The sequence below is a fragment of the Bos indicus x Bos taurus genome, chromosome 18 (genome assembly GCF_003369695.1).
Source record: "Bos indicus x Bos taurus breed Angus x Brahman F1 hybrid chromosome 18, Bos_hybrid_MaternalHap_v2.0, whole genome shotgun sequence".
NCBI classification, from domain to species: Eukaryota; Metazoa; Chordata; class Mammalia; order Artiodactyla; family Bovidae; genus Bos; species Bos indicus x Bos taurus.
This window is the reverse complement of record NC_040093.1, coordinates 2,402,297-2,420,645: the sequence shown is the minus strand read 5'-3', so window position 1 is coordinate 2,420,645 and position 18,349 is coordinate 2,402,297. Positions and strand designations below refer to the sequence as shown.

At 42.9% G+C, this 18,349-nt stretch overlaps 2 protein-coding genes across 2 annotated transcripts in view; one reads left to right on the top strand and one right to left on the bottom strand.

The window, feature by feature from the left end:
• The first annotated feature begins 12,386 nt into the window (after positions 1–12,386).
• Positions 12,387–13,369, top strand: LOC113876088 (vomeronasal type-1 receptor 4-like). Its single transcript, XM_027514914.1, has one exon. It carries the CDS (start codon positions 12,455–12,457, stop codon positions 13,352–13,354), a length of 900 nt encoding a protein of 299 aa, XP_027370715.1. The 5' UTR covers positions 12,387–12,454; the 3' UTR covers positions 13,355–13,369.
• A 1,307-nt stretch (positions 13,370–14,676) lies between these two features.
• The window catches only part of NLRP13 (NLR family pyrin domain containing 13), a 28,578-nt gene continuing 24,905 nt past the window's right edge, over positions 14,677–18,349 (bottom strand). The window contains exons 9-10 of the mRNA XM_027514913.1: positions 17,274–17,444; positions 14,677–15,196 (exon numbers count right to left, since the gene is read on the bottom strand). Coding sequence (XP_027370714.1) covers positions 15,073–15,196; positions 17,274–17,444 — 295 coding nt within the window. The 3' untranslated portion in view covers positions 14,677–15,072. The remainder of the gene's footprint in view (positions 15,197–17,273; positions 17,445–18,349) is intronic.

Genomic DNA, 18,349 nt, shown 5'->3' with positions numbered 1-18,349 from the left:
GTGTCTGACTCTTTGCAACCCTATGGTCTGCTATGGAAGCACGCCAGGGTTCCCTGTCCTCCACTATCTCCCAGAGTTTGCTCAAATTCATGTCCATTGAATCGGTGATGGCAACCAACCAGCTCATCCTCTGCCACCCTCTTCTCCTTTTGCCTTCAATATTTCCCAGCATCAAGGTCTTTCTCAGTGAGTCGGCTCTTCGTATCAGGACAAAGTATTGGACCTTCAGTTTGAGCATCAGTCCTTCCAATGAATGTTCAGGGTTGATTTCCTTTAGGATTGATAGATTTGATTTCCTCACAGTTCAAGGGACTCTCAAGAGTCTTCTCCAGCACCACAATTCGAAAGCATTAATTCTTCGGTGTCAGCCTTTTGTATGGTCCAACTCTCACATCTGTGCATGACTACTGGAAAAGCCATAGCTTTGACTATACAGTCCTTTGTTGACAAAGAGATGTCTTTGCTTTTTAATATGCTGATCAGGTTTGTCATAGCTTTTCCTCCAAGAAGAAACCATCTTCTAACACCATGGCTGCAGTCACCATCTGCAGTGATTTTGGAGCCCAAGAAAACAAAACCTGCTGCTGCTTCTACTTTTTCTCCTTCTAGTTGCCCTGAAGTGATGGGACCGGATGCCATGATCTTAGTTTTCTGAATGTTGAGTTTTAAGCCAGCTTTTTCACTCTCCTCTTTCACTTTCATCAAGAGGCTTTTTAGTTCCTCTTCACTTTCTGCCATTAGAGTGGTGTCATCTGCATATCTGAGACTGCTGATATTTCTCCCAGCAGTCTTGATACCAGCTTGTGCTTCATCCAGCCCATCATTTTGCATGATGTTCTCTGCATATAAGTTAAATAAGCAGGGTGATAATATACAGCCTTGACGTACTCCTTTCCCAGTTTTGAACCAGTCTATTGTTCCATGTAAGGTTCTAACTGTTGCACCTTGACCTCCATACAGGTTTCTCAGGAGGCAGGTAAGGTGGTTTGGTATTCCCATCTCTTTAAGAATTTTCCAGTTTGTTGTGATATAGCGTAGACAATAAAGAAGAAGCAGATGTTTTTCTGGAATTCCCTTGCTTTTTCTGTGATCTAGTGGACGTTGGCAATTTAATCTCTGGTTCCTCTGCCTTTTCTAAACCCTGCCTGTACATCTGGAAATTCTTGGTTCACATACTGCTGAAGCCTGGCTTGAAGGATTTTGAACATAACCTGACCAGCATGGGAAATGAGCGCAGTTGTCCAGCAGGGTGAGCATTCCTCAGCAGTGCCCTTCTTTGGGTATTTGTATAGAATGCAAAACATCACAAGTCTAGTTAATACCATATCTGTATATAGTTACAAAGATTCGTCTTGTGACAACTTTTTTTTTTTTTAATGTGTAGACACAGGTTTTTGTTTTTTTTTTTAAACTTTACAATATTGTGTTAGTTTTGCCAAATATCGAAATGAACCCACCACAGGTATACATGTGTTCTCCATCCTGAACCCTCCTCCCAATTCCCTCCCCATACCATCCCTCTGGGTCGTCCCAGTGCACCAGCCCCAAGCATCCAGTATTGTGCATCGAACCTGGACTGGCGACTCGTTTCATACATGATATTATACATGCTTCAATGCCATTCTCCCAAATCTTCCCACCCTCTCCCTCTCCCACAGAGTCCATAAGACTGTTCTATACATCAGTGTCTCTTTTGCTGTCTCGTACACAGGGTTATTGTTACCATCTTTCTAAATTCCATATATATGCGTTAGTATACTGTATTGGTGTTTTTCTTTCTGGCTTACTTCACTCTGTATAATAGGCTCCAGTTGCATCCAACTCATTAGAACTGATTCAAATGTATTCTTTTTAATGGCTGAGTAATACTCCATTGTGTATATGTACCACAGCTTTCTTATCCATTCATCGGCTGGTGGACATCTAGGTTGCTTCCATGTCCTGGCTATTATAAAGAGTGCTGCAATGAACATTGGGGTACACGTATCTCTTTCCCTTCTGGTTTCCTCAGTGTGTATGCCCAGCAGTGGGATTGCTGGATCATAAGGTAGTTTTATTTCCAGTTTTTTAAGGAATCTCCACACTGTTCTCCAGAGTGGCTGTACTAGTTTGCACTCCCACCAGCAGTGTAAGAGGGTTCCCTTTTCTCCACACCCTCTCCAGCATTTATTGCTTGTAGACTTTTGGATCGCAGCCATTCTGACTGGCATGAAATGGTACCTCATAGTGGTTTTGATTTGCATTTCTCTGATAATGAGTGATGTTGAGCATCTTTTCATGTGTTTGTTAGCCATCTGTATGTCTTCTTTGGAGAAATGTCTATTTAGTTCTTTGGCCCATTTTTTGATTGGGTCATTTATTTTTCTGCAGTTGAGCTGTAGGAGTTGCTTGTATATTTTTGAGATTAGTTGTTTGTCAGTTGCTTGCTATTATTTTCTCCCATTCTGAAGGCTGCCTTTTCACCTTGTTTATAGTTTCCTTTGTTGTGCAGAAGCTTTTAAGTTTAATTAGGTCCCATTTGTTTATTTTTGCTTTTATTTCCAATATTCTGTGAGGTGGGTCATAGAGGATCCTGCTGTGATGTATGTCAGAGAGTGTTTTGCCTATGTTCTCCTCTAGGAGTTTTATAGTTTCTGGTCTTATGTTGAGATCTTTAATCCATTTTGAGTTTATTTTTGTGTATGGTGTTAGAAAGTGCTCTAGTTTCATTCTTTTACAAGTGGTTGACCAGTTTTCCCAGCACCACTTGTTAAAGAGATTGTCTTTAATCCGTTGTATATTCTTGCCTCCTTTGTCAAAGATAAGGTGTCCATAGGTGTGTGGATTTATCTCTGGGCTTTCTATTTTGTTCCATTGATCTATATTTCTGTCTCTGTGCCAGTACCATACTGTCTTGATGACTGTGGCTTTGTAGTAGAGCCTGAAGTCAGGTAGATTGATTCCTCCAGTTCCATTCTTCTTTCTCAAGATAGCTTTGGCTATTTGAGGTTTTTTATATTTCCATACGAATTGTGAAATTATTTGTTCTAGTTCTGTGAAGAATACCATTGGTAGCTTGATAGGGATTGCATTAAATCTATAAATTGCTTTGGGTAGTATACTCATTTTCACTATATTGATTCTTCCAATCCATGAACATGGTATATTTCACCATCTATTAGTGTCCTCTTTGATTTCTTTCACCAGTGTTTTATAGTTTTCTAAATATAGGTCTTTAATTTCTTTAGGTAGATATATTCCTAAGTATTTTATTCTTTCCGTTGCAATGGTGAATGGAACTGTTTCCTTAATTTCTCTTTCTGTTTTCTCATTATTAGTGTATAGGAATGCAAGGGATTTCTGTGTGTTGATTTTATATCCTGCAACTTTACTATAGTCATTGATTATTTCTAGTAATTTTCTGGTGGAGTCTTTAGGGTTTTCTCTGTAGAGGATCATGTCATCTGCAAACAGTGAGAGTTTTACTTCTTCTTTTCCAATTTGGATTCCTTTTATTTCTTTTTCTGCTCTGACTGCTGTGGCCAACACTTCCAAAACTATGTTGAATAGTAATGGTGAAAGTGGGCACCCTTGTCTTGTTCCTGACTTTAGAGGAAATGCTTTCAATTTTTCACCATTGAGGATAATGTTTGCTGTGGGTTTGTCATATATAGCTTTTATTATGTTGAGGTATGTTCCTTCTATTCCTGCTTTCTGGAGGGTTTTTATCATAAATGGATGTTGAATTTTGTCAAAGGCTTTCTCTGCATCTATTGAGATAATCATATGGTTTTTATTTTTCAATTTGTTTATGTGGTGTATTACACTGATTGCTTTGTGGATATTGAAGAATCCTTGCATCCCTGGGATAAAGCCCACTTGGTCATGGTGTATGATCTTTTTAATGTGTTGTTGGATTCTGATTGCTAGAATTTTGTTAAGGATTTTTGCATCTATGTTCATCAGTGATATTGGCCTGTAGTTTTCTTTTTTTGTGGCATCTTTGTCAGGTTTTGGTATTAGGGTGAGAATACCCAGCAGATAAAGGAACAGGATAAATGCCCACCAAACCAAACCAAAGAGGAAGAGATAGGGAATCTACCTGATAAAGAACTCTGAATAATGATAGTGAAATTGATCCAAAATCTTGAAATCAAAATGGAATCACAGATAAATAGCCTGGAGACAAGGATTGAGAAGATCCAAGAAAGGTTTAACAAGGACCTAGAAGAAATAAAAAAGAGTCAATATATAATGAATAATGCAATAAATGAAATTAAAAACACTCTGGAGGCAACAAATAGTAGAATAACAGAGGCAGAAGATAGGATTAGTGAATTAGAAGATAGAATGGTAGAAATAAATGAATCAGAGAGGATAAAAGAAATACGAATTAAAAGAAATGAGGACAATCTCAGAGACCTCCAGGACAATATTAAACGCTACAACATTCGAATCATAGGGGTCCCAGAAGAAGAAGACAAAAAGAAAGACCATGAGAAAATACTTGAGGAGATAATAGTTGAAAACTTCCCTAAAATGGGGAAGGAAATAATCACCCAAGTCCAAGAAACCCAGAGAGTCCCAAACAGGATAAACCCAAGGCAAAACACCCCAAGACACATATTAATCAAATTAACAAAGATCAAACACAAAGAACAAATATTAAAAGCAGCAAGGGAAAAACAACAAATAACACACAAGGGAATTCCCATAAGGATAACAGCTGATCTTTCAATAGAAACTCTTCAAGCCAGGAGGGAATGGCAAGACATACTTAAAGTGATGAAAGAAAATAACCTACAGCCCAGATTATTGTACCCAGCAAGGATCTCATTCAAATATGAAGGAGAAATCAAAAGCTTTTCAGACAAGCAAAAGCTGAAAGAATTCAGCACCACCAAACCAGCTCTCTAACAAATACTAAAGGATATTCTCTAGACAAGAAACACAAAAACGGTGTATAAATTCGAACCCAAAACAATAAAGTAAATGGCAATGTGATCATACTTATCAGTGATTACCTTAAATGTAAATGGGTTGAATGCCCCAACCAAAAGACAAAGACTGGCTGAATGGATACAAAAACAAGACCCCTACATATGTTGTCTACAAGAGACCCACCTCAAAACAGGGGACACATACAGACTGAAAGTGAAGGGCTGGAAAAAGATTTTCCATGCAAATAGGGACCAAAAGAAAGCAAGAGTATCAATACTCATATCAGATAAAATAGACTTTAAAACAAAGGCTGTGAAAAGAGACAAAGATGGTCACTACATAATGATCAAAGGATCAATCCAAGAAGAAGATATAACAATTATAAATATATATGCACCCAACATGGGAGCACCGCAATATGTAAGACAAATGCTAACAAGTATGAAAGGAGAAATTAACAATAACACAATAATAGTGGGAGACTTTAATACCCCACTCACACCTATGGATAGATCAACTAAACAGAAAATTAACAAGGAAACACAAACTTTAAATGATACAATAGACCAGTTAGACCTAATTGATATCTATAGGACATATCATCCCAAAACAATGAATTTCACCTTTTTCTCAAGCTCACATGGAACCTTCTCCAGGATAGATCACATCCTGGGCCATAAATCTAGCCTTGGTAAATTAAAAAAAATAGAAATCATTCCAAGCATCTTTTCTGACCACAATGCAGTAAGATTAGATCTCAATTACAGGAGAAAAACTATTAAAAATTCCAACGTATGGAGGCTGAACATCACGCTGCTGAATAACCAACAAGTCACAGAAGAAATCAAAAAAGAAATCAAAATTTGCATAGAAACGAATGAAAATGAAAACAAAACAACCCAAAACCTGTGGGACACTGTAGAAGCAGTGCTAAGGGGAAAGTTCATAGCAATACAGGCATACCTCAAGAAACAAGAAAAAAGTCAAATAAATAACCTAACTCTACACCTAAAGCAACTAGAAAAGGAAGAAATGAAGAACCCCAGGGTTAATAGAAGGAAAGAAATCTTTAAAATTAGGGCAGAAATAAATGCAAAAGAAACAAAAGAGACCATAGCAAAAATCAACAAAGCCAAAAGCTGGTTCTTTGAAAGGATAAATAAAATTGACAAACCATTAGCCAGACTCATCAAGAAACAAAGGGAGAAAAATCAAATCAATAAAATTAGAAATGAAAATGGAGAGATCACAACAGACAACACAGAAGTACAAAGGATCATAAGAGACTACTATCAACAATTATATGCCAATAAAATGGACAACGTGGAAGAAATGGACAAATTCTTAGAAAAGTACAACTTTCCAAAACTGGACCAGGAAGAAATAGAAACTCTTAACAGACCCATCACAAGCACGGAAATTGAAACTGTTATCAAAAATCTTCCAGCAAACAAAAGCCCAGGTCCAGACGGCTTCACAGATGAATTCTACCAAAAATTTAGAGAAGCGCCAACACCTATCCTGCTCAAACTCTTCCAGAAAATTGCAGAGGAAGGTAAACTTCCAAACTCATTCTATGTGACAACTTTTAAGACTGCTCTCAGCGACGTTCAGATATGGAACAGAGTACTGTTGTCACATCTTGTATACCACCTCTCCATAATTATTTATAAAGGAAAGTTTGTACCTTTTTTGTATTCTTGACTAATTCTTTCCTTTCTTTTTTAAATTTTGACCCTGCTTGCAGGATCTAGTCCCTGACCAGGGATTACACTCGTGCCCTCAGCAATGAAAGCACCAGGCCCCCACCACAGGACAGCCAGGGAATTCCCTGTGCCTTCTGACATGTGTACTCAGTACCAAATTTTTACATGGAATCCCATCAACCTAGAAGACAAATCAGTGTTGGCACTGCCTTGAGAGATCTGAAAGTCAAACCATGAAATAACAGCTCAAGAGCTATTCACAGAAACATTGAGGAAATCAGTTACCCTCTTGGACAGTGTAATTCTGAAAGAATTCTCCTTTATCTGGTATCATTTGAACTGTGTCCACTCACTTTATTTCCACATTAGTTTGACCAATACCTGATGTACATTGATTGGCACTTATTCCAATATTGGTCCCGATAAATATCACTCCTGAGTGGTGGGGAGATTTTATTTCATGATGATGCTATGAAACCTGGAAAATGGAAGTGATTTTCTACACTCTTTTGTATCTTTGTTTCACTTCTATTTCTTTAATATGCTGTAATGCTACACATAATTACCAATATTGTACAATGGATCATTTTACCTTTGAACCTGGACTTTCTTTCCATATTTGACCCTCAGTATATATCACTGACTTGATGGATGGAGTAACAGGAAGGAATAGTAGAAGGTACCCAGTCCTGTTTGTCACATAAACATTTAGTTTTCATCACTGTCGTGCAAAATCTTGGGACTTTGTTTTCTGTTTTATCCTAATCACTATTTTCTGAGTTCCTTTTCTCTAATACTATCTTTTAGGAAAATGTGGTATATTTATTATTGTATTTTTAAAATAGGTAGTCTTAACGTGTAACTCTTTGTATAGAATGCTCTAGTCATTACATATGGGTTCACAAATTCTTATATTCTGGTTAGAACTACTATGAGCATTTCAAAGAATATGTAAGAATTGAAAGGCTCCAACCAAAATGGATAAAGAAACATACCATACACATGCTGTACAAAGCACTCACTTTCACTCTAAAGACACACAGACTGAAAGTGAGAGGATGGAAAAAGACATTCCTCACGAATGAAAATCAAGAGAAAGTCAGAGGAGCAATACTTATTAAGACAAAATAGACTTTAAACTAAGATTGCTATAAGAGACAAGGAAGGACACTACATAATGCCCAAAGGATCGGTCCACGAAGAAGATGAAACAGTTGTAAATATCTTTGCATCCAACATGGGAGAACCTCAATACAGAAGGCGAATCCAGTGTGTGTGTTACACCCAAGCCCCTCTCGGTCCAGATGAGCCCGTATCAGGAGCTCAGTGGTTGCCTGGGATGGGAGCTCCCACACTGGACGGCTCAGATCTGGACGCTTCCACCAGCTCAGCTAGAAAATCTGCTAAGTCATGGGTTTCACATATCAGAATCCAGGGTATTAGTAATTCTCTTTGTATCTTCATTACCTAGTCGAGGAATGGCACATAGTCGGTCCAAACCATCTCTGTGTGCTTGTGCCAAGCAACGTCCCCATGGTGAACAGTCATTCAGCATATTAAGATGATGTCCCAGCACACTGTCCCAGATGGCCAGGAATGTGCACATGTATAGAAGCAGCAGATGTCCTATCTACCTGGGTTATCTTGGAAAACCCATGTTTATGAAACATGGATGTGTCTGCTGCCTTCATGCACCAATTCTCCACAGAAGGAGAATCAGAGAGTGATGCAGAGAGTGCGTGTGTTCCTTCTGCTCCGTGTTCCCTCGGGACAATGATCCCAGGCCTACCGCGCACCTAACGGAGCAGGTTTCAAGGATCCAAATACCAATTTAAATCTCCAACTAGAAATTGATCATTACAACAGTCAACTTAAAGAATTCTAAAGTCTAATGTTGTCCTAATAAATTCATCTTGCTAACCCCTGTCTGCACATCTAGGAATGCATGTGACCAGGCTCATGGACTAGAACACAGGGACAGGCTGGAGGTCCAATGAGAGGCTCAAGGAGGGGGCTCCATGGGTGACTTGAAACAAATGACAAAGTCCTTCAGAGTCACGTGGACACAAGGGAGACCTGAGGATTCTGAGGAGGGAAACTCTGGCTTCAATGGGGGCATTTTCCAGATTAAACAGACCTGAGGCCATAAATAGAAAGGGCTGTGGAACTTCAACTCAGGAGAAAGCCCATCCTCCAGATCCCATGCTGATGATCAGTGAGAACACACTTAAGACCATGAGGGAAACTGCCCAGCGGGAGACACAGTGAAGGGAGCCCCGGTGCTCTGAGTGTCCCTCCCCCAGCTATGACTTTCACTGTAAACTTGGGTTCTCCCACAGGGAACTCAGAAAACTCTCCCTGCCCTCTGCTCAGCTGCTCACGGGGACCTTCTCAGTAATTTCCAGGAGTTGTCAGTAGTCTCCAGGCGTGGGTGAGGGTGACGAGAACTGGGGGTAAGATCTGCCCCCCACTGGAGACGCCCCAGACTCGCCATGCAGACAGTGTCACCTCCGCTTCAGATGACATGATAATGGCTCCTCTGTGGGGAGAGCGGGCCCAGGGACCCTGTCCCTATAACTGGGGCCCATCCTAACTGACACTTTCCTGCAGAGTGTGGAGCCGAGTGCAGGCAGGTGAGTGCTCCCTTGTGTTCAGTCTCAGGGCAGGAAACAGGAGAGCTGGCTCTGCAGCAGGAGAGGAGTTTGGAGCTGAGACTATGCAGGATGCAGGCTGATCCTGCCTCACTCTGAGCATCCACACCCAGGGTCGCAAACAGTTGGACACGACTGAAGAGACTTGGCACACATGCAGGCAGCGTTGTTGCTCAAACCAGCGCAGCTGAGCACAGGCAACAGGACGCAGAGGTCACAGCTAACGGAAGAGATCCAATACGAGGTTAGGTTTGTTCTTCTGTGTTATGACTGGGGCCACGGCGAAATGTAGCTTTCTAGGAATGCCATGGAAGTTGCAGGTAATTGTAATTCAAAGCAGAGATAAGAATGCATAAGTCTTGTGTTTCCTCCCTCTGTTGTTGGAGACTCTGTGGAATAGCAGTAGCTGATGCTCACAGGATGTTGAGTGTCCAGACACTGCGGGTACAGAATCTATCAGTCAACAGGGTGAGCTGTGCTTGTCCTCAAACGACTCTCAGTGTATTGGAAGAGAAAGTGTTGGTTGCTCAGTCTCAGTCAACTCTTTGTAACCCCATGGACTGTAGCTCGCCAGGCTTCTCTGTCCATGGGATTCTCCAGGCAGGAAGAGTGAGTTGCTATTCCCTTCTCCAGGGGATCTTCCCAACCCAGGGACTGAACATGAGTCTCCTGCATTGCAGGCAGATTCTTTACCATCTGAGCCACCGGGGAAGCCCAAAGAGAGAGGTGGAGTAAAAACAAAAGCAAAAAAAGAAAAAGCATAGATTTAGTTTTTGTGGGGTTTTTTTTTTGGGGTAAATGACATTTTATTATTCAAATTCTCTGGTGTCAATGTGCAACAGGAAAACACTTCCTCCTCATAGACTGACTTGCATTTCAGCAGCAGCATCAGTGGGAGGTGGGTATAGGAACAGTGGGATGTTAAAGAAAGTTCATCTTCTTTCCAACAGAGCAAGAATTTCAGCTTCTTTCCCAAGGTAACATCTGTGTTTATGTAGTGATCTTAGCCACTTTTGCTTCTTCTAGTATCTTAACTTCTCTTTCAAGTTTTCTTTTTATTATTATTTTTTTAATTGGAGGCTAATTACAACATTGTAGTAGTTTTTGCCATACATTGACATGAATCAGCCATGGGTGTACATGCGTCCCCCATCCTGAGCCCCTGTCCCACCTCCCTCCCCATCCCATCTTGAGACTGAGATAGAGAATCAGAAATGGTCACTGAGGATTATCATCAGGCAACTGTGAGCAAGTCAGATCAAGTGGGCTGGAGTCTGAAGGAGCAAGACAGTTGAAGGAGTGGGAAGAAGGGAATTCCAGGAAAAAGGAAGGATGTGAATTGTTGTGATAAAAGGAAAATGTGTTTTTTTTTTTAAGGGAAGTAAATTCAGCTGGACTTAGGACAAGAAACGCTAGTAAGATGGGAAATGCCTTAGGTGCCTGACCTTGAATGTTATAACCATCCCTCACATTCCTACCGGGCGGAGAGTTTATCTTCTCAAAAAACCAACTCTCGTCTTTGCTGATCTTTTATTTGTCTGGTCTGTATTTCATTTACTTCTGCTCTGATTTCTGTTAATTCTTTCCTTCTGGTGAGCATTGGGCTTAGTATTTTTTTCTTTTAGTTCCTGGATTGTTAGATTGTTCCTTAAAATCTTTCTTTTGGGATTTGCCTGGCAGTCCAGTGGTTAAGACTTCGCCTTCCAATGCAGGGGGTACGGGATCCATCCCTGGTCCTGGAGCTAAGGCATCCCACATACCTTGAGGTCAAAAAAACAAAACATAAAGACAGAAACAATTGTAACTAATTCAATAAAGACTTTAAGAATGGTCCACATCAAAAAAAAAAAAAAAATCTTAACAAAAAAGACTAGTTATCATATTCGTTTCCAAGTTTAGCAAGATTCTCATTTTTACAAAAATGAAAACTAATGAAGATGTAAAGCAATCTATCTGTGCCTTGGGTCTAACAACCCAAGTATTTTATTAGCTTTCAGGTGACACAGTTGACAAGCAAAAACTGTACTTATTGAAGGTGTACACCTGGATGTTTTGACTGAAATGTTTATTTTTACATATGGCTTGAGGCAAGCTGGAGACTGCTCTAGAAAAATCCCTGCACAGACAGACTTAGCAAGTCAAGACTTGCGAAATTATTGATTAAAATTCTTTGCAAACTAAGGTTATTTTCCATACCAAATAGATTACCTGAGGGACTTCCAGCAGCCTGTATAGTCAGAGTGCTACCAGTTTCACAGGGGTGTTTTATGTACTATCACATGAATGTATAATTTAGATTTCTCCACAGTTGGAACTATGTTCCCTGAAAATTTTAATAACTTCTGTAACCCTGTAATATGTATATTATTCTGCCTTTAATTTTCTTCATGCATGATAACGGTAGAAAAGATGAAAATGAATTATAAATATGGTGCAGGCACTGACTCCATGGATGTGAGTTTGAGCAAACTCCGGGAGATGGTGAAGGACAGGAAAGCCTGGCATGCCGCAGTCCATGGGGTCAAAAAAGAGTCAGACACGACTGAAAAACTGAAGAACAACCGTGTATTTTTATTTTTGTCTCCTTTCACTTGTTTACCAACTACATGTTTATTAAATTTAATTTATTATTATGTGTCAATCATATATTTTTTACCAACACAGGCATGGCTTCTAAGCTCATGGGTTTTACATCTGTGTAGGGAGTCAGAATATAAAAGTAAATAGAAAGAAATACAAAATAATAATGATAAAATGTGAAATAGGTATCAATGGTGTACTTCTGGAGGTTCAGTCCCTCCTGTGTGACGGATGATGGTGTCTCTCTTTTCAGAATAGAAGGTCCAGGACCTGTGTACGATATGAGAGTCCCCATGTCTCCACTAGAAAATCCTGGTCTTCCTGCCAGGCCGCTCTGAAGCCCTCTCCACGTGTGCTCAGGAGGATGTGAGGAAGCAAAGGTGCCAGTTGCTCGGTCACGTCCGAGTCTTTGTGACCCTGTGGACCACAGCCCACCAGCTTCCTCTGTCCATGGGATTCTCCAGGCAAGAATACTGGAGTGGCTTGTCATTCCCCTATGCAGGGCAGCTTCCCGACCCAGGGATCAAACCTGTGTGTCCTGCATTGCAGGCGGATTCTTTACTGTCTGAGCCACCAGAGAAATCCCCATTCAGAAAGATGCTCCCCCCACAGAAAGAATCAGGGGAAATGTTTCTGAAAGCCCTATTTCTGTTACAGGTTGGGAACGGGACTCTGGCTAACGTCATCCTCTTCTTCTGTAATGTCTCCCCAGTCTTGCTTGGCCACAAACAGAGACCCCCGCAGACGATTGTCACCCACGTGGCCGTGGCCAACTTCTTGGTTCTTCTCTCCGCTGGGGTTCCCCACATGATGGCAGCTTTTGTGTCAAGGAAGCCCCTGTCCAGTCTTGGGTGTAAGCTTGTGTATTACATACAGAGGGTGGCTCGCAGCACCACCCTGTGCTCCACCTGCATCCTGAGCACCTATCAGTCCTTCACTCTCACCCCCAGGACAGCGGCGTGGGTGATGCTCAGAGGAAGAGCCCCCAGGGTCACTGGTCCTTCCTGTTGGGTCTGCTGGATGCTCAGTCTATTCATGAATATCTGGATTCCTGTGAGCATCTCTGGTCCACAGGATGAGCACAACTATACTGATGCCCAAGGCAAGTGGTTCTGCTCACCCTCGGCTTCTAAAGCAGGCTGTGTCTACTTGTGGTCCACCTCGGATGCCGTGTTTCTTACCCTCGTGGTCTGGTCCAGTGGCTCCATGGTGCTTCTCCTGCTCAGACACCACCAGAGGGTGCAGTATATTCACACCCCCGCTGGGCACCACAGATGCCGCCCAGAGACCAGAGCCGCCCACACCATCCTGATGCTGGTGGTCACCTTTGTCATCTTCTACCTGCTGAATTCTGTTTTCACTTTTTATATCAGGGCCCATGATGATTTTCGCCTGTGGTTAATGCAGGTCTCAGATGTCTTGACTTCGTGTTTTCCCACCATTTCCCCCTTCCTGCTACTCCTTAGGGATCCTAGAACCCCCAAGTTCTGCTCCTGAATCTTGGCAAATAGCTGGGGAAACAATGGAAAGAATGACAGACTTTATTTTCGGCGGGGGGGGGGGGGGGGGGGGGGGGGGCTCAAAAATCACTGCAGATGGTGACTGCAGCCATGAAATTAAAAGACGCTTTCTCCTTGGAAGAAAAGCTATGACCAACCTAGACAGCATATTAAAAAGCAGAGACATTACTTTGCCAACAAAGGTCCTTCTAGTCAAAGCTATGGTTTTTCCAGTAGTCGTGTTTGGATGTGAAAGTTGGACTATAAATAAAGCTGAATGCTGAAGAATTGATGCTTTTGAACTGTGGTGCTGGAGAAGACTCTTGAGACCCTTGGACTACAAGGAGATCCAAACAGTCCATCCTAAAGGAAATCAGTCCTGGATATTCATTGGAAGGACTGATGCTGAAGCTGAAACTCCAATACTTTGGCCACCTGATGCAAAGAACTGACTCCTTGGAAAAGAGCCTGGTGCTGGGAAAGATTGAAGGCAGGACGAGAAGGGGACGACAGAGGATGAGATGGTTGGGTGGCATTGCCGACTCAATGGACATGAATTTGAGCAAACTCCAGGAGATAGTGAAGGATAATGTAGTAAACAACAGTAAAGGGAAGCCTGGCGTGCTGCAGTCCATGGGGCTGCAAAGAGCTGGACGTGACTTAGCTAGTGAACAACATCAAAACCACGAAGGTGTTACAAATCATCAAGTTCAAAATAAAGTCTCCATCTGTGCCCTGCGACCACACGTAGCCTCTGCTTGTTGGAAAGGAGGATAAGAAAGAACCTTGGGTGTTTGGAAAAGGGAGAGAACATGACCATTCTGTAAGTTCCTACCCTTCATATACAAAAGTTTATGCATGACACCATCAATGTCGCGTCACATCCTGTGTGTGATCCACGTTCCGTATTTCCAGGTTGGTGGATTATGCTTTAGATGGAAACACAGCCTGTGATCTTTCACAACAAGAAGCAAAGGCTGAAACTGGGCCTGTTTGCATATTAAGAACCAGTCTAACCCCACCTCCCCCCGGAGTGTGGGATGGACATGCAAACAGGGTTGTATTTAAAATGCAGAACCAATAAGGACCTACTGTAGACACAGGGAACTCTGCTCAGGGTTATGTGGCAGCCTGGACAGGAGGGAAGTGTGGGGGAGAATGGATACATGTGTATGTATGGCTGAATCCCCTTGCTGTCCACCTGAAACTGTCACAACATTGTTAATCAGCCATACTCCAATACAAAATAAAGTGTTAAAGAATAAATAAATAAATACAATTTGTAAAACAAAAAAGAATCAGTCAAGGTGTCCATTAGGCTAATTTCATCACAGTATTATAATTATGGAATCATAACTATGTCTATCCCACCTCTCAATCCATGAGAAATGAAGTTTTTGATTTCCTCAAGACATTTTTTTATATCCTTTGCTTTATTTAATCCTCTTAATGGCCCCAAGAATTTAAATTATTACACCAACGCGGGAAAAAAAACACTTACAGGTGAGCCCATGTAGGATCTTGGGCCAAATAGAGACTTGGGTTAGTATTCTGCAGACTGGGCATTTAACGTGCTGCCTGTCACAGACTGAAGGGGCATCCTGGAGGCGACGGCTCATTCGTCCCCATGAACGGAAATTCCTGAGCAACACACGCGTCAGGGAGGCTGTTCTCCCAGGACGGGCCGTGGTAAACCTGTGGTGTCGCCTCCATGGGTCACCACCACCATCTCTCTTCAGGGTCATTAAAGTCCCACTGAGACTTGACTCTCAAAAAGCACCCCTTCTCATGTAGTTTCTCCAACTCGGCACTCACTACAGAGCACAGGTCTTTTTCGAGCCTGCAAAAACAGAGACAGAAGAAGAGATGGAGACAGGATGAGATGCTAAGATGGGTGTCCCAGAGAAGCTAACTTTTACCGTCCCCTGGATCTCTCTCTACCTCCAGCTTCATGCAGAGATTCCAGGGCACTAGCGCTCCTTTCCACAGAAAAGCAGAGCACAAAGGAAAGAGACGGGAAATCCCCAGGAAAGATGATGAAACAAACGTAAGACGGGGTATTCCAATGAAAAGCACAACCACAGAGGGCCTACACAGCACAGAAAACCATACTCAACGCTATAATAACCCACAAGGGAAAGGAATGCGAGTAGAAAAGAACAGATATAATAGACACGGAACGCATAACTGAATCGCTTGGCTTTACACTAGAAAGCGGCACCGTTATAAATCAGCCATACTTCCATTTTTTAAATGTATGACATAGCATCTGCAGAGACGCGGATGGACCTAGAGACTGTCAAACAGAGTGAAGTCAGTCAGCGGAAAACAAATGCCGTGTATTAATGCAAATACGTGGAATCCGAAAAATGCTGGTGTATACAACCTTATTTACAAAGCAGAAGTAGAGACCAGACATTGAGAACACACACGTAGACGTAAAGGACAGGGGGGTGAGAAGAACTGGGAGACTGGAACTGACACATGTCCACTGTTGATACTATGCATAGAATCGTGACTAAGGAGAACCCTCTGTACAGCACAGGGAACCCTACTCAATACTCTGGGGCCTAAATGGGAAGGAAACGCAAAATCGAGGGGATGTAGGTAGCAGGCGGCTGACGCCCTTTGCTGCATGGCACAAACTAGCAACACTGTAAAGCAACTAGACCGCAAGAAAAACTTTAATAAAGTTGATAACACGAAATCCTCAGCGTACAGCTTGCGACCAACTTCTCAAAGCGGGCAAGGTTCCCTGGTACTGAAGAGGATTCCTGCTAAAGCATGCTTAGTTTAACGTCTTTCTCAAAAAAATAAATAAGTAAAACCACAGCTTATCTTTCTGACCTCATCTCCAGGATATTAAACAAGGTGGGAAGTGTTCTAATCAAATGCTCTTCTTTCAAACGAACTCACAGTTGCCAGTGGCAAAAGAAATAGAGTTTGGGATGGACATGCACACACGGCTGTATTTAAAATGGGTAACAAGGCCCTACTGCAGACACAGGGAACTCTGCTCAGTGTCATGTGGCAGGCTGGATGGGAGGGGAGTTTGGGGGAGAACGGGTGTATATATATGGATGGCTGAGTCCCTCCGCTGTTCACCTGAAACTACCACAACATTGTTCATCGGCTGTACTCCAATACAAAACAAAAGTTTAAAAAATCAAGTGCACTTCTTGTGATGCCCCCAAAGATCACACAGAGCTTGGTCCAACCTCGGGGCTCCGCACACATTCCTCTGACTTCCTCGGGGCACACGCCGCCCTCACCTGCAGTCACTGTCCGTCTTCCCCGCCTGCCACATGGTTCGTCCCTCCAGCCTCGCCGGGACCCCCACAGACACGCCTTCCCTCACCACCCTGCTCTCCACCACAACCCGGAGCTTCCCTCCCAGCATTCATGCAGCTAACCCTGCTGTCATGGGTCTTGGATTTGTTATCTCCCAAAGACACACACACACCAGCATGAAAAGGCCCAGGACTTTGTGTCACACCAACCACCACACCCCCGTGCTCGGCCCAAGGTCAGCACTGGGAAGGAAGTCGCTGAGTGAACATCTGAGCGAGACACGGCAGGCGCCAGAATGAGAAAAGTAGGGGACTCTCCCCAAAACACCATGTGCATAGGACCGCGCCATCGTCTGGGGACCACAGGCACACATGGCTGGTTAATTCAGCCTAAAGACTAAAAAGTCAGCTTGTCCACTGCAGGAACCATGTTTCAAGCGTCCAGTACATGCACGCCGCTAGCGGCTCCTCTACTGGACAATGTGGATGCAGACCACCACGCGTGACGCCGGAAGTTTTGCTGGCCCGAACCGCCCTGGGAAACTGAACCGTGGGCTTGCTTTAGGACCTTGTCCCATTCATCCCCATCCCGACAGCCGCTTCCCCGTGGAGGAGTCGGGGGATTACCCGAGTTTCCGCAGCTTGCACGTCAGCTTTCTCAAGGGCATCCACAGCCTGCTGACTCCGTCTGGCCCCAGGTCGTTTCCTAAAAGGTTCAGGTTCTCCAGGCTTTTACTGCTTCCGAGAACAGAGGACAGTGGCCGGCAGCAAGCGGCCGTCAAACTGCATTTCTCCAACCTAGGGGTGGTGGGACAGAAGCGTGAAAGATGGTCCTCCAAGATGGAGGAGTTACAGACAAAAGGGACACAGAATTTAGGGGGACACATACTGAAGGGCTTCCCAGGTGGCTCAGTGGTAAAGAAGCCACCTGCCAAGGAGAGAGACACAAGAGACATGGGTTCAATCCCTGGGTGGGGAAGATCCCCTGGAGAAGGGAATGGCAACCCCCTCCAGTACTCTTGCCTGGAGAATCCCATGGACAGAGGAGCCTGGCGGGCTACAGTCCACAGGGTCGCAAAGAGCTGGACCCTGAAGACAGGCACACAGTACACATGCTACTGAAACAGACTTGCTAACACACACCAGACACTGTCCAAGTGTCGACAGGCAGCATTCAATCCATATGCCAATCCTGCGAAAGGCAGGGGTTATCCTAAACCCCACCTGAAAGATGAGGAAACTGAAGTTTAGCCTGCCCGGATACGGAAGAAGTGGTTTCACTATAAAGTGGACGTGTTCATTTACAAGGCCCTTAAAAGGACAAAAATAACACGACCACCCCTCATTACACTTTTTCCATCCTATTTCTAATTTTCAAATGCAAAAATCTGAAAATACTAGCTACTAGCAAGACTAACGCAAAAGTTACAGGAGACTGACACACAAATCATAGATAACAGACTTTTACACAGGTGGTAGATACACAGGTACCTGGATGGTAGATATTAACTGACACACAAATCATAGATAACAGACCTATACACAGGTGGTAGATACACAGGTACCTGGATGGTAGATGTTATAGATACAGAGAGATGGGAGAGGAGACAGAGGGATTACAGAATAAGTCTTTCAGGCAGAATGTAAACTACCACTGAATTTTGTTCAAAGGTTAATGGCAATTCTTTGTACCCCTTTTGCAC

What these genes read in the sequence shown, in the direction of transcription:
- LOC113876088 (XM_027514914.1), top strand. Translation starts at nt 12,455, where the DNA reads ATGCTCCCCCCACAGAAAGAATCAGGGGAAATGTTTCTGAAAGCCCTA.